The following is a 23,652-nucleotide window of genomic DNA, read 5'->3' as shown; positions in this document are numbered from 1 at the left end:
GTCTTTGTAGCACTTGCTGAAACAGAGTCAGGATGCTAGGTTAAGACTCTCCGTTCTGACCGAGGGGGGGAATATATGTCACACATGTTGAATTCCTTTCTTGAGAGTAGAGGTATAAAACATCAGTATACTACTCCTTATACTCCACAGCAGAATGGGGTTGCAGAAAGGAAGAATCTGTCACTCATGGAGATGGCCAGATGTATGCTAAAGGCAAAGAGGCTACCACATATCTTTTGGGTGGAAGCTGTCATGTGTGCTTGTCATATTTTGAATCGATGTCCCACAAAGGCATTGGTTTCCATTACTCCTTTTGAGGCTTGGCATGGCCGCGAGCCTTCGGTATCACATTTTCGTATCTTTGGGTGTCTTGCATATGCACACATACCCAAAGAGTTGAGGAGGAAGTTGGATGATAAAGCCACAAAATGCATTTTTGTTGGGTATAGCCGTGAGAGGAAGGGCTACTGGTTATATGATATCCAGAAAGATATTCACTAGTCGGGATGTGATTTTTGATGAAAAATCAGAAATATCCATGGCTGGTTATGATGCAAATCAGGCTGAAAATGATGTGTTTGAAGGTCTACTACCTATGGAGTTTCATTCCACAGTTGGTGATCCAACTCATGAGGGTACAGGACAGCCAGCAAATCATGAAGGTGGTGCAGAAATTCAGCAGCAAATTGAGCCAGAAGCTGAACCAAATATGGGACAGCAGGCACCACAGGTTAGACACATACCTAGATGGTATTTGAGGACATTATAGGACAGCCATTTAGAGGGTCCTCTTGCTGGTCGTACTCGTAGGGAGACACGGACCAATGAGCATGCACACATCATGGATTTGAATCTGGTTATGGCAGCCAGTTTACAGGATGATGATGAGCCTGATTCATTTGTGGATGCACGAGATAATGTGCATTGGAACAAAGCCATGCAGGATGAGCTTGATTCTATTAAAAGGAATCAAACATGGGATTTGGTTGATCTGCCCAAAGGCAAGAAAGCAATTGGTACTAAGTGGGTCTATAAGTTGAAAAGACATGCAGATGGATCCATTGACAGGTACAAAGCCCGTCTAGTTGCAAAGGGCTATGCACAGAAGAAGGGCATTGATTATGAGGAGACATTTGCTCCTACATCCCATATGTCGACACTTAGATGTGTCATTGCATTGGCTGCACATCGTGGTTGGGTTGTTCACCAGTTGGACATAAAGACTGCTTTCCTACATGGGGACCTCAAGGAGGAAGTTTATGTATATCAGCCCATAGGTTTTGCAGAACATGGTCATGAAGGGAAAGTATGCAGGGTGAAAAAGGCCTTGTATGGTTTGAAACAAGGTCCACGAGCTTGGTATGCAAAGATAGATGCTTTCCTACTCACTCAAGGATTTGTGAACAGTCCATCAGAAGCCACCTTGTATGTAAAGAAATAAGAGACAGATCTGCTGGTCATCAGTCTTTATGTAGATGATCTCTTGCTCATGGGATCAAATGATGACAAAATTGCAGCTTTTAAAGAGATACTGCAACAGACATTTAACATGTCTGATTTGGGGCTTGTACACTACTATTTGGGCATACAGTTTGTGCAGGATAACAGAGGCATTGGGTTGTTGCAATCTCGGTATGTTGCTAAACTTCTGGAGAAGTTTAAATTTTAGGATTGCAAGCCTATTAGCACTCCTATGGAGCCTAGGATAAAACTGTCACTACAAGATGACAGTATTTCCTTTGATGCCACTACATATGCTCAGGCTGTTGGATGCCTTATTTACTTATGTACTACACGGCCAGATATTCAGTATGCCGTATCTCAGTTGAGATACGGCCAGATATTCAGTATGCCGTATCTCAGTTGAGCAGATTCATGCACAGCCCGCGGTTGTCACATTAGCAAGCTGTGAAGCGTGTATTCCGGTATTTGCAGGGTACCTTGTCTCTTGGATTGCTTTATCCTGAGGGGGGTGACATGCAGTTATACGCTTACAGTGATTCAGATTTGGCTGGTGATTTTGATACCAGACATTCCACTAGTGGAAATTGTTTCTTTCTTGGCTCTTCATGCATTTCTTGGCTAAGCAAGAAACAGACCACAGTAGCCACTTCGTCTTGTGAGGCAGAGTACAGAGCAGCCTACACTACTACTGTTGAGTGTGTTTGGCTGCGTCGTCTCATGACTGATATGGATATTTCAGTGGAGGAGCCTACACCTATCTATAGTGATAGTCAGAGTGCCATTGCTGTGGCCAGGAATCCTGTGTTTCATGCTCGCACAAAACACATTGAGATTCACTATCATTTTGTTCGGGAGAGACTCCAGGCAGGAGATATCAGTCTGATCTACTGTCCTACAGATCAGAATGTGGCAGACATCTTCACCAAGGCATTACCACGTCCGAAATTCGAAGCATTCCGCACTGCTTTGAATTTGTTTCCTTTTGGTGGATGATGTACAGTGATCACATATCACTCCAGGGGGGTTTGTTGGGTTTTATGCTGTGTATGCACCCAGAGGAGTGCTAGTGATCATCAGTAGATTACTGGGGCACTTTTTACTTCAGTTAGTGGAGGTTTTTTTCCCCAGTTTAGTTTAGTTACACTTATAAACAGTTTATAAGTGTTTTGGTCCACCCGGCACATTTTATGGCCGGACATGTGAACACATCTTTTTAGGTCACTTTATTATGTGGCTATTGTACTTCACATTATCTATCTGAATACACACAAGAGTCGTGTTCTCTCTCTGCTTCTCCACGCTTGTGTTTGCAGCACCTCCAAACCCTAACCCTAATAGCCCAAGGCCTTCAGTATCAAGGGTGCCCAGATTTTTCCCGGGAAGCACCATATTTTTCCTCATGTTCAGGCCCTTGGTTGTAGGGTTGGCCACCCATTTCTCACATGTTTATTTTTTCCAGTCGTGGGTCTTTTTCTAGAGCAAGTTGGCCAGCTCCAGTAGGGGCTATATAAGGCCAGGCTCTTACTCATTTGTAGACATCTTCCAGGCCCGGGTCCTCCCTCAGGGGAGTTGCTCATCATGCCCTCACTCACGGGGACCACCCCTTGCACAGGGCTGGTTGTATCATTGCTGCTGCTTCATTATGCAGATCCGTTTTCTTTCTCTCTGTGCCTATGTCTCACACCTTCTGCGGCGCACGTTTGACAATGTCCCAATCTAAGAGATGGGTCCTGTCATAAACCTTACCTCTAAAAATATCCCAACTAGTAGACATTCTGTCATAGGCACTTTGTCAACTCTTTGTATCTGCTCAATTCTAGATGTAATGACGCAAACATAATTGAAGCCATATGGCTAGACGAGGAGTTCTTTCAAGAGTACCCCCAGTTGTTGGCGGACTACTTGGAAGCCATGAACTTGCCGCCAAGCTAAGCAGGAGGGACTGTCACATGCACTCTGCACTCAGTGCATGGTGACAAGATGGCTCATCATCAACAGTGCAACATTTGTACATTATTAGAACCCAGCAGGATGATATTTGTCGTATGCCGTGACCCCATTGTATATCTTCAGTCCTGGATAAGCCAGGCACGAGCTACGTAGATCATTCCTCAGCCTTAGTGGGTTAGTCAGTCAGTCAAGTCCCTTAACTCACTTGGAGAGAATCAGTCAGTTAGTCAAGTCAAGTCCCTTAACCCACTTGGAGAGAATCATTCATGCATGTAGAGTCAGTAGAAGCCTTAGGGTTTGCATCAGAAAGCACTCTGCATTTTGCATAACATGCATTCATATCATAGCAGCCAGGTACGAGACGGGACGTATAATACGGCAAAGTATAATACGCGTATTATACGTCTTTTTCGCGGGGCCAAAATAAAAAACGCCGTTTTTTTAAAAATAAAAAACACTAGTTTAATTACATTTGGTCGAGACATGTCACATACATGTTACAAGTTGAAACTTGAAGTGTTGAACTTTAAGACTCAAGACTGGAGTTATAACTTATGAACTTATGAACGTTTAAACTTTAAACTTTAATTTTGAAAGACAAGGAGAGACTTGAGTTATGAATCATTATCATGCTTAAAGAGATTAGAGAATACAAGATAATCATGAAATGTACTGAGTACTCATGAATCTAAAATCACAAAATGGGAATCTTGAATCCTGAATCCTAACATAAATAAGGACGAAGCCGCAAGTGGCCCGCAACATAATAACAATGAACATATGTCATACATAAAAATGAGCCACTAGTCTGTAGATACTGGAATTTGGCATACAAAATGTGACTCATGAGTCATTCATCAGAGTCAAGACTCGGACTCTGAGCTAGAATCATCCCCACCATGGTCACGGTCATGCTCATCCTCCTCACTAACACTCCAATCACTAATGCTGGCCTCTCCCTCTGGCTCGGGCTCTGCCTCTGCCCATGCCTCTGCCTCTGTCCCTGCCTCTGTCTCAAGGCCCCTGCCCCCGGCTCTGCCTCTGCCCCTGCCTCTGCCTCTATCCCTGCCTCTGCCCCTGCCTATGGTGCCGGTCCTCGTGCGAGTCTGATGTGCAAAAGAGGCTCTCTCTGCTGCAAGGAAAGCCCACACTTCATCTTCTTCGTCACGAGGGTGCACTAGCTCCTCCATGCGAATCTCAACCTTGAAAGTGTCGGGATTGATCTCATTGATTGCTTTCATTTTTTCCCTCTTTCGAAGAAGCTTCAGATTGGAATTGACAAAGACAAGACGCTTTAATTGTGCAGGCAACAAGCAATTTCTTTTCTTTTTGTGTATGGCCGCAAACAAGCTCCGATTTCTCTCACAAGCGCCGGAGGAGCAATCTTGTGAGAGAACCCTCATAGCAATGCGCTGTAGCTCGGCACAGTCACCACCATACTTCTCCCACCAACTGACAGGTTTAAGCTGGGCATCTCGAAGACTAGCTCGTGGTGAGCCAAAATCAACATCATGCATGTCGCGAAACCGAAGAAGCTGGGTCTCGAGAAGATCTTGCGTTATTGGGTCTCTCTCCACTTTGGTGGTGTACTCTCTCCATCCCACATTTAGCTCGCGATCATGTCTCTGAGCATCTTGTCTCCAAAGTGGATGCAAGATGTGGCTAACAGCATGAATTGGACGATGAAACCAATCCCATCGTGTTTGCCATATCTCCTTGATTTCATCCATCCTTTTGACATAGAAGTTTAGAACAAAAGACAATAAATTAGAATCTAGAATACATTATAAGAAAAAAGACTCAAGAGTCAAAAGCAAAGAACGACTTACATCCTACAACTTGCAAGTAGCATACCTATTATCATCAAAGAGGTTGCTTGCATTGAAGGCCGTGCCCACCTTCTCCATGAACTCGTAGATGAGGCCCATGGTGCATCCCTCCGAGTCGCTAAGGCGTAGTGCTGCGCTCAATGGCTCCATGAATGCTACAATGCACTCCGCATCATGCCAAAAGACTGCCTCATAGATGAGATCCTCAAATCTTTTGCCCTTTTCGGTGCGGCTACCATCCCATGAAATCCATCTGTCATCCGTAATCATACGCCGCAAACCACGTCGACATTTTACCAATTTTTGGAGGACAATGAAGAGGTAGGCAAAGCGGGTACTTGAAGGCTTTGCGAGCTCGGTCTCACAATTTGCCCGATAGATACCAAGAGCTCGTTGCTTTCTTGTCACATAGTTTACCATAAACTCAGCCTTCTTCACCACATCCGCCACCCATGGTATGGCTCCCACATCTTCAATTAGAAGATCAATCGAATGCGAAGCAGAAGGAACCCAACTGATTTGTGGATAGTCTCTCTCCACTAGTGCGCCGGCAGCCTTGCAATTGGATGCATTATCTGTGACTACCGCAACCACATTCTCGCTTCCCACTTGTTCTATTGCTGCCTTTAGATGCCCATAGATAAATTCAGCTGTATGTGCCTCCCCAGAGCCATCTATGACAGTCAAGAACATGGTGCCGAGACAACAAGAGACAAGGATATTTAAGAGTGGGCGGCGTTTGGTGTCCGACCACCCGTCACACATAATAGTACACCCATACCTTGCCCATGCCGCCCGTATTGGTACTAGCTCCTTCTCAATGTCCATGACCTCTGCCTTCAATTCTTTGGTGCGAAGAACCTCATATGATGGAGGCTTGAATGTGGGCCCCGCATCCGCCACCGCACTAAGCATGTGTAGAAAAGCCGGCTTGCGAGCATGGTCAAAGGGCACATTGCACTCGAAGAAGTATTGCCGAACTCTTCGTCTTGCATTCTCATGCTTGATTTTGGCCCAACTTTGTTGAAGAGACTTCTTTGGCACATTTGGAGGTGGAGGGCTTGGGGTGAAAGATGGATGTGCATCACCGCTATGTGGATGAAAAGAGGCTAGAGCTCGAGAAGAACCGGCAACTGATGATGCGGGAACATCCTGTTGTGGTGAAGTCTGGGAGGAATCTATGATGGAAGGTGCCGTACCTTGAACCTCAACTCGGACTCTCTTTCTGGCACGAACAACACTTGGATCTTCACCCAATTTCTGAATGACATCATCGGGAATGTCGCTGGGACACACATCAACTCCCTGGCCAGTAATGTGGAGAAGGTGAGCTCTAACACGTGGTGCACTGCCGGTGTAGACAATGTTGCAATGCTTGCACCGCCAATTTTTGTCGGCCTTGTTCTCGATCACTTCATCCCATACTGCTAATTTCTTTCTCCCCATGTTGTGTCTCACACGAGTGCCGCCGCCTGCGTAGCCTGTAGGTAGTAATAAGTATGCATGTGTGAGTGAGTGTGTGTGTAGATAGTATGTAATATGTATTGAGACGAGAAAGAGAGAGAGAGAGAGAGTTATGTTGCTGCCTTGGGGGCCTGAGCAAGGGTGGCGAACACACGTGCGGGAGTACAGTGCCCCGTACCGGCGGCCAGCACAGCGAACGGCGAGCAGGGGCGAACGACCCCCTGCGAGCGGAGATGAATGAATGAGAGAGACAGAGAGAGACGTACCGGGTACCGTACCGGAGAAAGGGGGGCGGCAGCGAGGAAGCGAACGTGAACTTGGGCAAAGGGGGGCGAACACACATGCGGGAGTACAGTGCGCCGTACCGGCGGCCAGCACAGCGAACGGCGAGCAGGGGCGAACGACCCCCTGCGAGCGGAGATGAATGAATGAGAGAGAGAGAGAGAGACGTACCGGGTACCGTACCGGGAAAGGGGGGCAAACACACATGCGGGAGTACAGTGCGCCGTACCGGCGGCCAGCACAGCGAACGGCGAGCAGGGGCGAACAACCCCCTGCGAGTGGAGATGAATGAATGAGAGAGAGAGAGAGAGACGTACCGGGTACCGTACCGGAGAAAGGGGGGCGGCAGCGAGGAAGCGAACGTGAACTTGGGCAAAGGGGGGCGAACACACATGCGGGAGTACAGTGCGCCGTACCGGCGGCCAGCACAGCGAACGGCGAGCAGGGGCGAACGACCCCCTGCGAGCGGAGATGAATGAATGAGAGAGAGAGAGAGAGAGAGAGAGAGAGAGACGTACCGGGTACCGTACTGGGAAAGGGGGGCGAACACACGTGCAGGAGTACAGTGCGCTGTACCGGCGGCCAGCACAGCGAACGGCGAGCAGGGGCGAACGATCCCCTGCGAGTGGAGATGAATGAATGAGAGAGAGAGAGAGAGACGTACCGGGTACCGTACCGGAGAAAGGGGGGCGGCAGCGAGGAAGCGAACGTGAACTTGGGCAAACGGGGGCGAACACACATGCGGGAGTACAGTGCGCCGTACCGGCGGCCAGCACAGCGAACGGCGAGCAGGGGCGAACGACCCCCTGCGAGCGGAGATGAATGAATGAGAGAGAGAGAGAGAGACGTACCGGGTACCGTACCGGAGAAAGGGGGGCGGCAGCGAGGAAGCGAACGTGAACTTGGGCAAAGGGGGGCGAACACACATGCGGGAGTACAGTGCGCCGTACCGGCGGCCAGCACAGCGAACGGCGAGCAGGGGCGAACGACCCCCTGCGAGCGGAGATGAATGAATGAGAGAGAGAGAGAGAGACGTACCGGGTACCGTACCGGGAAAGGGGGGCGAACACACATGCGGGAGTACAGTGCGCCGTACCGGCGGCCAGCACAGCGAACGGCGAGCAGGGGCGAACGACCCCCTGCGAGCGGAGATGAATGAATGAGAGAGAGAGAGAGAGACGTACCGGGTACCGTACCGGAGAAAGGGGGGCGGCAGCGAGGAAGCGAACGTGAACTTGGGCAAAGGGGGGCGAACACACATGCGGGAGTACAGTGCGCCGTACCGGCGGCCAGCACAGCGAACGGCGAGCAGGGGCGAACGACCCCCTGCGAGCGGAGATGAATGAATGAGAGAGAGAGAGAGAGAGAGACGTACCGGGTACCGTACCGAGAAAGGGGGGCGAACACACATGCGGGAGTACAGTGCGCCGTACCGGCGGCCAGCACAGCGAACAGCGAGCAGGGGCGAACCACCCCCTGCGAGCGGAGATGAATGAATGAGAGAGAGAGAGAGAGACGTACCGGAGAAAGGGGGGCGGCAGCGAGGAAGCGAACGTGAACTTGGGCAAAGGGGGGCGAACACACATGCGGGAGTACAGTGCGCCGTACCGGCGGCCAGCACAGCGAACGGCGAGCAGGGGCGAACGACCCCCTGCGAGCGGAGATGAATGAATGAGAGAGAGAGAGAGAGACGTACCGGGTACCGTACCGGGAAAGGGGGGCGAACACACATGCGGGAGTACAGTGTGCCGTATCGGCGGCCAGCACAGCGAACGGCGAGCAGGGGCGAACGACCCCTGCGAGCGGAGATGAATGAATGAGAGAGAGAGAGAGAGACGTACCGGGTACCGTACCGGAGAAAGGGGGGCGGCAGCGAGGAAGCGAACGTGAACTTGGGCAAAGGGGGGCGAACACACATGCGGGAGTACAGTGCGCCGTACCGGCGGCCAGCACAGCGAACGGCGAGCAGGGGCGAACGACCCCCTGCGAGCGGAGATGAATGAATGAGAGAGAGAGAGAGAGACGTACCGGGTACCGTACCGGAGAAAGGGGGGCAGCAGCGAGGAAGCGAACGTGAACTTGGGCAAAGGGGGGCGAACACACATGCGGGAGTACAGTGCGCCGTACCGGCGGCCAGCACAGCGAACGGCGAGCAGGGGCGAACGACCCCCTGCGAGCGGAGATGAATGAATGAGAGAGAGAGAGAGAGAGAGAGACGTACCGGGTACCGTACCGGGAAAGGGGGGCGAACACACATGCGGGGGTACAGTGCGCCGTACCGGCGGCCAGCACAGCGAACGGCGAGCAGGGGCGAACGACCCCCTGCGAGCGGAGATGAATGAATGAGAGAGAGAGAGAGAGATGTACCGGGTACCGTACTGGGAAAGGGGGGCGAACACACATGCGGGAGTACAGTGCGCTGTACCGGCGGCCAGCACAGCGAACGGCGAGCAGGGGCGAACGATCCCCTGCGAGCGGAGATGAATGAATGAGAGAGAGAGAGAGACGTACCGGGTACCGTACCGGAGAAAGGGGGGCGGCAGCGAGGAAGCGAACGTGAACTTGGGCAAAGGGGGGCGAACACACATGCGGGAGTACAGTGCGCCGTACCGGCGGCCAGCACAGCGAACGGCGAGCAGGGGCGAACGACCCCCTGCGAGCGGAGATGAATGAATGAGAGAGAGAGAGAGAGAGACGTACCGGGTACCGTACCGAGAAGGGGGGGCGAACACACATGCGGGAGTACAGTGCGCCGTACCGGCGGCCAGCACAGCGAACGGCGAGCAGGGGCGAACGACCCCCTGCGAGCGGAGATGAATGAATGAGAGAGAGAGAGAGAGACGTACCGGGTACCGTACCGGAGAAAGGGGGGCGGCAGCGAGGAAGCGAACGTGAACTTGGGCAAAGGGGGGCGAACACACATGCGGGAGTACAGTGCGCCGTACCGGCGGCCAGCACAGCGAACGGCGAGCAGGGGCAAACGACCCCCTGCGAGCGGAGATGAATGAATGAGAGAGAGAGAGAGAGACGTACCGGGTACCGTACCAGAGAGGGGGGGGGCGGCAGCGAGGAAGCGAACGTGAACTTGGGCGTGCAGGTTCGGGAAGCAGCAGAGCGCACCAGAGCGCACGCGGATCACAAAAAAGTCCAGGCATAACGTTAAACGTTAGCCTGGCAAATTTTTTAATAAAAAAAAAAACCTCACGTTTTTTTTCAAAAGGACGTTTTTTATCCCAAAAAACGTCCCGTCGAGTATTTTTTATAAAATACGCGTTTTATAGCTGCTATGATTCATATGCCTGTGCATCATTTAGAACATCACAGAAGCCTCATGAAATTTACTAGGATTTATCTGGTATTATTCCAATATTTTATAGTATTTTATTAGCATTTAATGCCATTTATAAACATAAAGTTTATTAAATTTATGACCAGCCAACTTGACCAACCCCCAACTAGGCATGCATGGTGCATAGAAGACCATTCAGTCTTCAGAAGCCAGGCGCCTCTCATCCTCAGCCTTAGGAGCATCCACGCCTGCAGCCATAGACTCATCCAGCCCCTTGGAGCTTCTGCGTTTGCTTCTCCAGCCCCTTGAGAACCTGCGTTTCTACTTCAGTCAGCCCTAGCAGTCCAACGCAGCAGTACAGCATCCCTTGTACTCCAACGCAGCAGATTCAACAGGGCCATACAGCAGTACAATCCCTATAGACCATAGGCGCAGCCTTTCAGTACTTCCACAGGCTCCAATTCAGCATATACCTCTGTGTTTTTTAGCTGGCCTGTGTCCTGTTCAGTCCAGCCCTGCGTTTACAGATCTACAGCAGACCAGCCTTGCGTTTTCAGTTCTGCAGCAGTCATACAGCAGTATACCACCTTCTATGCATCATACACATGCTCCAGCCATCTGGTGAAGGTGACACAGCATTCGTAAGCATTTTCAGCATATTTTCATAGCTTAGAACAGTCCACTACAGTCCCTTCTCAGCCTCAGGTGTGCAGCCCTTCCTCATGCCCTTGAGAAGAGTGCATAGGCTCGAGATCAATTCATTGAGGGGTTTCTACAGCCGTGTACAATTCAGCCAGGCTTCCGATCCTCCGAGATCTTGCATTTGGCTTATCTACAGTCCACAGTCATTCTCTCTAAAGTAATAAAGCAAATACTATCTCGGTAATGGGATAGGGGGCCCTTCAGTGGGTAATTTGGGACCCAATCTGGTGTACAGTTCTCATCTCTCTCTAAAGTTTGAAGTATTAAAGTGGATTGCTAAACTCACGAAACTCAGGATACAGAAGAGGGTGTGAGCATTTGTGTGACAGGATCCTCGAATACGAAGACTTCCGCTGCATATTACATGAAGTGTGAGGCCACTTGTCTCACTTTGATCCACTTTCTAACAAGTGTCAAGCCACTTGTCTCACTTTGGTCCACTTTCTTGCCACATGTCCCAATCTAAGAGATGGGTCCTTCCATAAACCTTACCTCTAAAAATGTCCCAACTAGTAGACATTCTGTCGTAGGCACTTTGCTAACTCTTGGTATCTGCTCAATTCCAGATGTAATGACGTGAACAGAATTTCCATTAGAGTTGGGCCAAAAATAGCAACTCTCCTAGATTTCAGGAGTGTGGTCCTTCGTATTCTAGGATAATCCCCCATTCCCAAAGCTTGTACTTTCCAAATATTTAGACATCGTGGAGTCCACCACCAGACCCCTTTCATACTAGGAAATGTCCATGCTGGTGAGACAGCAAGAGAAGTGGAGGTGGTTGGAGAAGAGACCAGAGAGGGAGAGGGACTAAGTGAGAGAGAATCCGGGAGGGAGGAGAGAGCGAGAGAGAGAGAGAGAGAGAGATTGGTGAGGGGGTAGACGGGAGGGTGAGTGAGGGAGAGGGAGAGAGCGCGCATGAGAGGGGGAGAGAAGGAGAGAGGGAGGGGGTGAGGGAGTGGCTGGCTGAGGGAATGAGAGAGCGAGGGGGTGAGGGAGTGAGGGAGCGCGGGTGGTGAGGGGGAGGCTGTGAGTGTGAGAGAAGGCAGGTTAAGGGAGAGTCGCAAGAGGGGAGGGGGACGTCATAGAGGAGGGGGGGTGTCTGTTCACTGTTGAGAGGAGAGAGGTTTTATAGGAGCAGGAGGGGGCTGGGGTGTGTGAGTGTGATGGAGAGAACGGGTCAAGGGGGGAGGGAAGCTATGTGGGCTGGGCAGTGGGAGAATAAGACAAGGGAAGTGGGGGAGAGCTACGCAGGGTGGTAGCCGGTGGGAGAAGACGAGGAGGGAAGGGGAGGAAGATCTGCACCACATGGTGAGTGAGAAAACGACGAGAAAGAAAGAAAGAAAGAAAGAAAGATTTTATTAACGTCTTCCAAAAGACCGAACTCGGCCTATGAGACAAATCGGAGTACCTGTATGGGGTATCCTCTGTCATCCCAACAAAATGAAAAAGTACTGAATAAAAAAGCTGAATCTGGGTGTGCAGGGGATGGAGCTCTATTACTAGGAGAATGCAAAGCTATATGCATGGAGTATACAATCATGATATGCAACCTAGCTAGCTCCATCCTGTACCATACTGGGGGTATAAAATGGTATACATCAGTGAAGGGGGTGTCCACAGCTCCCTGAAGAACATGCCTGGGTGTGCTCTGAAGCGAGCCAGTCGGCTGAGAAAGAGAGATTTACGTGTGTGTGTGTGTGTTTGTTTTGTGTGTGGGGGGGGGGGGGGGGGGGGGGGGGGGGGGTTGGGGGGGTTGTCGGCAGGGTACTGACTGCCTCCTCTCTTAAAAAAAATAAAAATAAAAATAAAGATATAAAGGTGGGGAAGGGAGAATAAACGACAGGATTTTACATTTTTGGTGGAACCAATGAACTTTTCCACACCTTGATGTAAGGTTGCTCTTATATTTTAACACCATCTTAGTTTTTGGATATAATCTTGCAACAGGAAGTCACAGACAGATGAGGCGGTCACAGTATGTTTCAAGAGAGTTTGATAAAAGCATAGCGCTGGATGCTGGTAGGATTTCCAAGCGAGGTGGTGGCTTGCCATTGTACGGGGGCCATGAGGTGAGCTTCAGACACTCAATGCTGACACTTAACCCTCCATTGAGAGCAAACCATCTACTGTTGGGATAAGCTCCTTTTGGCTAGTGTTTTTACTCTTTAATTCTGTAGGTTTTTTTAATCCTCTGTAATTCTCTTTGGTGTGTAGAAACGAGTCTGGGTTGCCAAGTCAGGCTCTGGATCTTAGACTTCTTTTCAAAGCTGGTATGAGCTCTGTGCTTGATATGCAGGAATCCTTCTTATGCTCTCTTTTATCTAGGACATTATTTAGGCATGGTATTTTTAGCAAGGAGACGACACAATCAATGAAGTGACTAATGGCTGTCTTTTTCTGCAGTTAGTTGAAGCTACACAGTTTGAGTTCACAGTGAACATGGTTCAAAATGTTGTTAAACTGGCAACAATCAGTTTGAAGCTTCTCTCTTTGCCTAATTTGAGGTGGTTGAAGTCTAGATATCAAGCTTAATTCCAGGAAGCTTTCTAGGATGGCTGTGACAGTTGGGTCAGGAGTTCATGCACAGTTCAGGCCACCCCTGCTTGCAAGTTGAGTGCAGCAAGTTGCATGTTCTGTTCGATGCAGGCAGAGGCTGCAGGCTTTGTGCATACATGTCAAATTGGAGATTGTTTTTTGAGCAAGGAGTATGTGTATCTGAGCTCTGGTAGGTTGATGGGTCAATTAATAATGTAAGCTGTACAGACCCTTGGCGATTCAGCCTTCTTCAATGCATTACCCAAGCAAAATGCTTATAGGCGAATGTATACCCTCTCATCTTTGTAGCAGTTCTTGGTATTAGGCCAAATGTGTGGAGAATGAGGTCTCCGTCAACTTGAGACTGCATGCAGGGCAATCCAGACTTTTAGTGGCTACCAATGGTCTCTTTTTTTTCCTCCCAAATCATCTTCAGTACACCAGGTGCTTAATGGTGATGCTGTACAGCTTGATAAGTTGAAGAACCCAAGACACCTGAGGTGTAGGTATGTACAGGTGAGACACTCGAGATATAAGGGTAATGTCTAAGTGCCCCCTGCGATTGTCAGGAGTCTTCTTTTCTTTGCTGCAAGCTGCTAGAGTTACCAGTTAGGTCTTTGTGAATAGAGTGATGAGATGAGGTAGGAGGGCAGTTTGGGCTTGCCATGATTGTACAGTGCTGCACAAGTTTGTGGGCTTGGAGATGAGCTTTGCAACTATCAATTGACATGGTTTGTTTTGATACGATGTTTGTTGATGTGAAGCAGATACAAAAAAGGTTTTTCCTGAATCATTTCTTTTTAATATTTATGAAATGAATGACTATGCCAAGGACTTTTCAGAAGTTATTTTTGAGAATAGGGCCTCCCATTATTTTTTATGCCAAGGATCTAAGAGGAGAGTTTGAAGAGGCTTCTTTTTTGGTGCTGTTGGAAAGATGTGTTGGACTGACTTCATTCATAGATAGAATGGGCCTTGGGTCATCGTGTACTAAAACATAGTTCTAGAGCTGAATGTGCTTAAATGATTTTTTACATCGTAGCTTCTTTTTTGGTCTTGTTGGAAAGAGGGGTAATTATCTTCGACTGACTATCATAGATATAATGGGCCATTTTACACCAAAACATCAGATCTAGAGAAGATGAATGTGCTTAAATGATTTTTTGACGTGGGCCGGAAAATGACACTTACCGATTACCCACTTACATAATCTAGAACTCTAACTACAAAAGTGTACTTGCAACCCCATAACATTATTAGGCATCTATGTGTTCGACACATATTTTACATAAGTTTGGCATGCACACAAGAAAATGGCCCTAGGATTTTGTGTGACACTCCATCCTTGGTAGGAAAAGCCTACCTTTGTTAGGATCACATACCTCCAGCCTCAATAGGGTTTCGATAACTTGCATCAAATTGAGATTTATAGCTGTGATAAATTGTGGCTAGCAACCGTCCTCCCAACCATAGGCCCCCTTTTGAAACCACTCCCAATCTTGAGGTCTAGATTGCCATGAGTTAGCCACGCTTTGGCGGTGGTCCTAAGGTTTGTAAACATCTCCATCGTGAGGATTCCGTACACTTATATCGTAATAGCCTAGCTGTTATTGACTCATTGTTTTTTATTATAAAGATTTTAGCCATTATAAGTCTTTGTATTGGCTCAGCCTATCCAAAGCTCATCTTTGCTAGTTCTCAGCCTCCTAGGCAACTCCTATTAGTCTCTACGTCCTAGCCCCTAGTTAACATTGGTTTTAGCCCTAGTAGGAACCCAACACTATCTCCCCTTTCTATTAGATTTGTCCTTGTGAACCTAACCTTGAATTTTTGTATTCTGCCCATAGCACCCACGTTAGTTCTCTAGGCCTTACCTAAACGAGAATAAAACTCATGTAGGTTTTTGCTACTCGAATGAGAAAATCCCTTAAAGATATCTAGCTTACCGGAGGTCAGGGTGGTTGTGTCAATGCTCATCAATAGTCACTAGTTGACTTTGTGTTGCAAAGTTGTCAATGCCTCCCATTCGCACTTCATTTTGTGTAGGCCTTTGTATGATACCCATTAATTCGATAACTAGCCAATAGCTCTTTCTCAAAGCCATGTTGGTGGTACATGCATCCATGCGCAAGGAAAGCTCTCTAGCGCAACCCAATATCCAAGTTAACTCTTGTTGCTCTGCAACATGATCACAAGATTCCTTATGTTAGCAATTCAGTGAGGGGTTGAATTGAGACCTTGTTCTTAATTGGTTCAGTTGTTAATAGTTTCTTTTGCTTTTTCACGTCCTTTGGTCTCTAGCCTTGTTCCTTGTTTAGATTCCTTGACTTCAGCCAAGTGGAGGAAGAAGAAGACCAAGAGAAAAATGGAAGAAAGATAACTTTGAGGAGTTGGAGGAACCAGTGGCTTAGTGAATAAGAACGAGTGGAGGAAGATCAAGCCAAAGGTTATGCTCCACGTAAAGACTCTGATAAAAAAGGAAAAGATGGAAGAGAAAGAAGCAAGAGGTAAAGATATAGGAGAAAGGAACCAAGGGGAGGCAACTAGAGAGAGAAAGAGACAAAAGGTAAAGAAATAGGAGAAAGGGACAAAGGGCAACTAAAGTTTGGAGCTGTAAGAAGCAATCCAGACATACTCATTAAGCTCCATTAGGCATGGATTATTGTGGGATGGTTATTTTTTGTTCATGCATTGTTTGAATTGGTAGCTATAGCATGCAAATCCAATGAGAAACTATCCAAAAACACTTAATGACTTGTATAACCACCATTAACTAAGATTAAGAATCTTAATTGTCTCCCATCAATTCAAAAAAACATTTAAAACTAGGCCAAACCAACTTTCAAGTTATGAGATGTAAAGCCCACAGTCCCACAAAAAAAAAAGGACGCAAGTCTAGACACGGTGAGCTTGGACACGTGAGAATTGTGAGTTTGGACATGTGACTTTGGACACATGAGAGCCATGCGCCAGTAGACGAGTTAACCAGACGTCTAGAGGTAGGTATACCTAATATTGTACTAACCAATTATTAATGCTTTGAAGAATTGTAAGGACATACGTATTCATGTTCTATAAAGATTTTTCATATCTATAATTTGTACCACATACAAATTCCAAGGGAAATTATTATCATTTATAATTATTAGAAAATTAAACTATAATTACCCGATGATTGCACACCAACCTTATCATGGCCTACTTCATAAAAGTATGTGCCTAAGATAGACCTATTTCATAAAAATACAATACATGAGCCTAGTTTATACAAAAAAGATGGTGATTCTATAGACATGAGTTTGCATGCGTGAACCTACAAACATGAACTTGCATACGTAAACCTGGAGAGGTGAGCCTATATACATGAGCCAAGACCTCATACATGAGCCAAGATACGCAACTGTAGAGGTGTGAGCCTCTCTCTCTCTCTCTCTCTCTCTCTCTCTCTCTCTCTCTCTCTCTCAATCATTGTCCATGTAAACACAAAATAGATTTAGAGCAATTCCATCAGAAAGAGGATATTAGTAACCGTTGAGAGAGAGAAGAAGAGAGGCTAACACAAAAGGAAGTTGCACGTGCCCATGACTGTGTTGATTTCATGGTCTACATTTTGATATTAAGTAGAGAAGAAGATACTACAAACACAAAAAGAGCTTCATATGTCCATCATTATATCCATTACAAGTTACTCAATAGTACTAAAACCTCATTAACAATACGCTCATCTAGTTCTACACAGATTATGTCTCTCTTACAACTCTTGCAAGATCAATTCCAACAAAAAGGTATAGCAACACATCTCCTGTAGTGGTCAAGTAGTCCAATAGCTTCTTCCAAAAAGCTCTTCCACATTGTGACCCACCTGTTTATGAACACAACAAAGCTATCAAGCTACCACCAAGATTCCAAACTACACATATTCATCAAACTTAGGGAAGAAACACCCACCTCTATATGCAACTATCTACCACTCCCTTGCTCTACCTTCATCTTTTTAATGCAAGCACCCAGGTCTTAGAATGCAAGGATACAATCAATTTCATGTTGAAAATGAGGTTTCAAAACTCATATGCAGATCCTTCTTTATACATCAAGAAAGAAGGTAATTATATTTGTCTAATTCTCTTGTAAATTGATGATCTCATTATGACAAGCAACTCAGAGCACATGTGATGAAGGAGACAAAATAAAAGCTATTGTTGAATTTGGGATAAGGATTTGGGCTCATTCCACTACATACTTGGGATATAAACCAGCAAGGAGAAGGACTCTACATTTCTTTATCAAAGCAAGTGTGCAACGTGAATTCTCATGTTGTTCAACATGGCAGTTGTAACACCCGATGGAGGTAATTGGAAAGATATGGGCTTATCCAAATTCTGAGCCATTTGATGGAACTATATATAGATGCATAGTTGGATCACCCATCTTCTTGATAATCACAAGGCCAGATATCACATATGTTGTGAACTAGTTAGCTCACTTTATGTCAAATCCTAAGGCCAATCATTGCTAGAAGAGTTTTGAGGTATGTTCAAGGTACTCTTGCATTTAGTCTTTTGTACACATAAAAGCAATGGAGTTACATGGGTACAAAGATGCAGATTACGTAGGTTGTGTTGATGATGGAAGATCTATTAGTTGGTTGAAGATAGAAGGTACATTATGTAGGTTGAAGATAGAAGGTACATTATGTAGGTTGTGTTGATGATGGAAGATCTATTAGTGGATACACTTATGTTGAAGATATAAGGTCTATTAGTGGGATACACTTAGATGCAATTGTGTTAAAGATAGAAGGACTATTAGTGGATTCACTTGCTACTTAGGAAAGAATCAGTTTGCTAGAGTAGTAAGAAAAAACCCACCACAATGTCTTTATCAAGTAGAGAAGTTGAATTCAAGGCTCCTACACATGATACTTGTCTAGCTATTTGGATGGGGAGGATACTTACAAAGGTAGGATATGATGTCTTTTTCTAAAACATTGTTTTTTATGATCTCAATGCCTTGAATTTTTCAAAGAATCTAGTATATCATTCGAAGTCAAAGCATATAGAGGTGAAGGAACATTTCATCAAAGAGAAGTTACACATGCAAATGTTACAAGTATCTTCCCAAAGCCACTATTAATGGATATGTTTTTATAAGCATAGAGATGCTTTGGGAGTTCTAGATGGGGAGGGAAGCATTGCATTTAAGGGGGCATGATCAATAAATACAAGCTTTCACATTACTAGCAATCCTAGTGCTAATTACTAGCAAATACAAGCATGCATTTCTCACATGCTTGACAATTTTGGACAAGCATAATAGTTGCTAAAAAGGTACTTAACCTCCTCAAATTTTGGTTCGTTGATTCTACATGTACCTAAAGATATGGGAAAATTACCAAGATTCCATGAGTAGTTGCAAGAACTATAAACTACACAACTCATGACTAAAGAATAGGTTATTGTGGCCAAACAATGAGAAATTAATTGATGGTTTGTTTCATAAAATTGTATCACCTAGTTTGATCTACGAGCCTATAAAATTGGTGAAATGGTGAGAATAGGTTGTTGTGGCCAAACGGTGAGTAATTAATTAAGAGATTGTTCGATAAAATTGTAGCACATATTTTGATCTATGAGCCTATAAAATTGTATTAAAAGGTGTTTCTTAATGGGAGATATAATAGCTCTATAAGGTATGCTTGTAGTGTTGGCCACTATATAGAAAAACCTGCTATGTTTTATTGATGTAATAACAAAGAGTATTTTCAATGTGATTTGAGGATAAAACTCTTACTAGTTAGTTTGTTTAGAAGAAATTCATAACTAGGATTCTATCTGGCTTGCTTAATACTTCATCATATTGTATGAGTCTTGATCATTAATATAAGCAGTTTTCTCTACATCAACTATGGTGCATAGATGTGTGTGACTTCTCCTTAGCAGTAAAGTCCAACCAAATAAGAGAGACCTAAAGCCAAAAGACAAGTGCTAGAAAGAAGTAACAAGAACCTCAAAAAGATATGGAGAAATAAGCCTTAAGAACCTTCTTGCAGAAACAACACTAGTGATAGTTTTCCTTCTATCTAGTTTAATCAGGTGAAGGATAGTTTAGTCTATTGAACCCGTTAGAAAATTCGTTAAGAAAATCAAAAAGGTCGAATCATCCTCGTTTTTCGAGCAAGAAAAATTTTCCCGATTTCGGTTTCGAAATGACCACCATATTAGTCACGTGTCCGGACAATCGAGAACGAGGCCCCGAGTGGGAAACCCTGCCCCGCGCAAGAGGAAGCTACTTCCACTACTAGCAGCCAGAAATCCGGTGCGCGGAGGGGGCAAAGGGATAAGAAATAATGTTTTCACTTGTTAAGATTATGTTTGAAATGAACTTCATAAATTGAAAACTCATAAATTAAATTGGATTTTTAGATGGATAACCCAAATCTGTCTAGCATTCCTGGACTCTCCCAGAGTCAGGATATGATCGCCTTTGCCTTTCAAAATCTCATCAACTCAGCTATAACCCATGGAAGTAGAGTGAGACTTGCTCGTCACTTTAAGGATCTATACTTTCCTGATCCAGTAGAGTGAGACTTGCTCGTTACTTTGAGGATCTATACTTTCTTGATCCAGTAGAGTGAGACTCGCTCGTCACTTTGAGGATCTATACTTTCCTGATCTAGTAGAGTGACGTCAGCTTAGATCTAGAGAACCTCTCTTATTACACTTGCTATCGACATCTAAAAAGAAGTCTAGGTATGACACCCAACACAATCATCACGATGCCAGAGAACTAAAAAGAAGAAGGTAAAAAGTCAACCATGACGATCGTGAAATACCAGTGAGTGTTTCATGATCATGAAAAAATCATAGGTTTTTCACACCATAAGGAGGAACGCACAAAACATAGTTTGAAGGCTTCCTTAGCCTCTACATCAACTTTAAACCACCTAAAAGTAAAAAACAAAGCAAATGATCAACCATGAAATACTTTGGTTTTCCTTGACCATGAAAAACAAGAATTTTTTCCAAAAGGAAAAAGTTGTTGGGTGCACGTTACTAACATTTTTCAACAATAATCAAAGCATAAAAAATCTTTAGTTTTTTGCACCGTGGAAAAACTCATTGTTTTTCACGCCATAAAAAACGTACCTAAATTTTCATGATGCCATACATTCATGATTTTGGCATATTTTTGTACTAATGCACTTCATGATCATCAAATTTAGGAACACAATGCAAAGGGTACAAAAATACTAAGTTTTTCATGTCATGAAAACTCGAGTTTTTCTTGACCATGAAAATGTGTAGTTCCCAATACAACTAACACGTGTCAATGAGTTTAAACAAAATCAACGCCTACCATTATAAAAAATCAGTAGCCCTAATTGTGTCATGATTTTTAAAAATAATTTTTTGATTCTTCGTCTCTCTCATTTGTTTGTTTCTTGCTTTACGTTTCATCCTTTCGCCCATAGATATTTTCTATGCACAACAATGACAGGTTGTGCTTCTTAGAAAGTTATATGCTCCAAACTTCTACATATCCTTTTTTCCACCCAATGTGTTCTTTACTGGTGGTGGCAAGTACACATAGCTCCCCTGATGTCATTTTCTTTTATTATGATTTTGACTTTGTTGCCATATGGGTAGCAACTTCACTTGTCTTTACTCCCTAATTGTAATTCTTGAGAAACTCTATAGCATAGTTGCCAGACATTTTTAAAACGGGAAGTATTATATGAGTTTTATACTTTTAAAAATGTTTTTTATTTTTGGGAAAGTTTTTAAAATAAGTTTTTTATTTATTAAAATTTTAAAGCTATAATTATGGCATGCATATATGGTTTTTAAGCCTAGGAACCACAAATTTCATGTATAAAAGTTGTGCATAAAAACTCAAAAGTGAACACTTTTGAGTTTGAAGCCTATGGTTATCATAATTCATTATATCATAATGATAATACATTCATATGGCAAAAGGTCCCCATGGGTCTGGTGGTGGCAATACCATTCAACATTAACTTTAATATTGATTTGCTAATGACCATTCAACATTAACCATTCAAGTATAAAAAAATACGTCCTATTTTTTGTTTAAAAATATTTTTTTATTTTTTTAAATTAAAAAGTTTAATTAAAAAACTACCTTTAAAAAACGTGTCTCAAAAACTGAGACATTTTGAAACGTACCCGTTTTTAATTTTTTAATTTTTTCCCCAAAAAAACGGGGTTTTTTTTTGAAACTATGCTCTCTATAGTTGGGTAAGTGCTTGGCAACTTGCAACTTTGCTTTTACATCGAGGTTCTCTAGGCACTCTTGGGAGTGGTACTAATAATATACTTTTCCCTTTAGAGTATCCACATCCTTTTGAACAAAATACAAGCCACTTGGTCCATGTATGAGTCGAGTGTGTCTTCTTCTGAGACATTGATGATGTAGACTTCTTCTACTTCCTTCGCCTTGTATGGGGTGGTTATCTCTTCCTCTGAGGTGAATGGGGACTTGTGCTCTGATTCACTTTCCACTTTCTTAGGACCCATTCTATTGAGGCATAAAGAAACCAATCAGCATGACATACACTTGTACTCTAATTCAACATGTACACTTGTACTTTGATTCAGTTTGCACTTTCTTAGGACCCATCTTGTTAAGACATAAAGAAACCAATTAGCCTTTGTAAACATTAGGCTGGTAGGAGAAAGGCCCTTCTTCTAAATTTCATGTGTTTTGTATGGTGAGGCTTACTTTATTTGGGTAATGGTGAAGAAGCAAGGGTATTATGCAAAATTATTTGCAATAGATGTTACTTTGTCCTTTAGATTCACGTTGGTTTTCTATAACAGTTTCCATGTTAACTTTATGTATTTTCCCAACATGAAAACTAGAGTCTTTTAAGGTGCTATAAACCTTATGTTTTCTTCTTTTGGAGAATACTTGAATTTTCCTAAAGGAAGGTAATTAGAGGCTAGTATATACCATTCTAGACCTTGAATCTTTGCATCTCTAACATATGATGTGGAAATCATTTTTTCATGGTGCTACAACTTTCTTGGTTTCTACTCATTGTTACCTAAGTAAACACCCTTATGTACTTTTAATGCTCTCTGTAAGGTTTAGTTAACGTGAAAAACATGTCATGTGTTCATAGTTTTTTCACAGTCACAATGCCTAATAAACTATCATTTTTAGCTCATACAATAAGTGTGGAGTATTAAAGCAATTTGTGAACCATGTTTGTGATGGATTTACCTTGAGATGCAAAACCAGGTTGTTTTTCATGGTCGTGAAAAACTATGAGTTTTTCATGGGACAATTTTTTTAGATGTGGATATGTTAGTTGGATAGGTGATATTAGTACATGTTAATTAGCACGGTTAGATGTTAACATTTTAGTGATTTTATGACATGAAAATGTCACCTTTTTCACAGTTTGAAAAACCAGTTGGTTTTAAATCATTTATGGGCTAGCATGATGTAATACAATAAAGAAATAAGATATCTCGCAACATCCAATAGTTTTATTTTATCATTAAAAACTAGTAATTTACTATAGGCATGAAAAACTATTAGTCTTTCACGACACGGTTTTAGTGTGGAATCTGCTAATTGGCATGCCCAATTAGATGTCTGTGATGTTAATTTTTTTAATGATCCATGTTTTCTTTAAGGTTAGGGTTTTCAAAATTTACGGTTTTTTATGTTATGATCTTCAGTGTTATGGTGGTATACAATCATAGTCAAAAGAAAAGGGGCACATGAATGAAAGAGAAGATGCAAAAAATCAAACTTAGCATGGTGTGATGATGAGGATAAATCAATTGCAACTTATGAGGGGTGGAAGCCACATATGAAAACAAAGCAAGCAATGAAGCACATAAGAGAAGATAAAATGATTGAACATCTTAGCAAAAAGATGTATTGGGCATACCCAACTAAGACCCACAGATCGAGAGGGCTTTACAAACTTTAAAGACCCTTGTATATCACAAAGTATCTTTTATTTCATGACCATTACAGTCCAAGCATCTGGGATTGGTCATTCAATAGAAGAGAGGAGGAGAGATGTTATCATTTGTAACTTACCAAACCACCATCATGCCTTGGAACCACATAAGAGTGCTGGCAAAAGAAATCTTTTTC

The 23,652-nt window shown here is 44.2% G+C and overlaps 2 protein-coding genes across 9 annotated transcripts in view; one reads left to right on the top strand and one right to left on the bottom strand.

The window, feature by feature from the left end:
* Positions 1-14,346, top strand: part of LOC147633309 (uncharacterized) — a 37,825-nt gene extending 23,479 nt beyond the window's left edge. For 4 of the 7 annotated variants that reach the window (XM_086806359.1, XM_086806358.1, XM_086806362.1 and 1 more), the window contains exons 8-10: positions 12,904-13,049; positions 13,195-13,250; positions 13,384-14,346. In XM_086806359.1, coding sequence (XP_086662485.1) covers positions 12,904-13,049; positions 13,195-13,233 — 185 coding nt within the window. In that variant the 3' untranslated portion in view covers positions 13,234-13,250; positions 13,384-14,346. The remainder of the gene's footprint in view (positions 1-12,903; positions 13,050-13,194; positions 13,251-13,383) is intronic. The other 3 variants (XM_086806364.1, XM_086806363.1, XM_086806365.1) reach the window with 1 other exon arrangement.
* On the bottom strand, positions 4,024-10,817 carry LOC147633310 (uncharacterized). Of its 2 annotated transcripts, none has more exons than XM_086806356.1 (3): positions 10,023-10,817; positions 5,269-6,724; positions 4,024-5,145 (listed from the first exon to the last, which is right to left on the bottom strand). In XM_086806356.1, exons 2-3 carry the CDS (start codon positions 6,687-6,689, stop codon positions 4,278-4,280), a joined length of 2,289 nt encoding a protein of 762 aa, XP_086662482.1. In that variant the 5' UTR covers positions 6,690-6,724; positions 10,023-10,817; the 3' UTR covers positions 4,024-4,277. The 2 variants fall into 2 exon arrangements, with proteins under 2 accessions (XP_086662482.1, XP_086662483.1); XM_086806357.1 differs by lacking the exon at positions 10,023-10,817 and adding an exon at positions 6,974-7,162.
* Positions 14,347-23,652: the final 9,306 nt, after the last annotated feature.

This window comes from Cibotium barometz, chromosome 12, assembly GCF_041138505.1.
Source record: "Cibotium barometz isolate CiBa-2024 chromosome 12, ASM4113850v1, whole genome shotgun sequence".
NCBI classification, from domain to species: domain Eukaryota; kingdom Viridiplantae; phylum Streptophyta; class Polypodiopsida; order Cyatheales; family Cibotiaceae; genus Cibotium; species Cibotium barometz.
The sequence above is the reverse complement of the archived record's forward strand: the minus strand, read 5'-3'. Positions and strand labels throughout refer to the sequence as shown.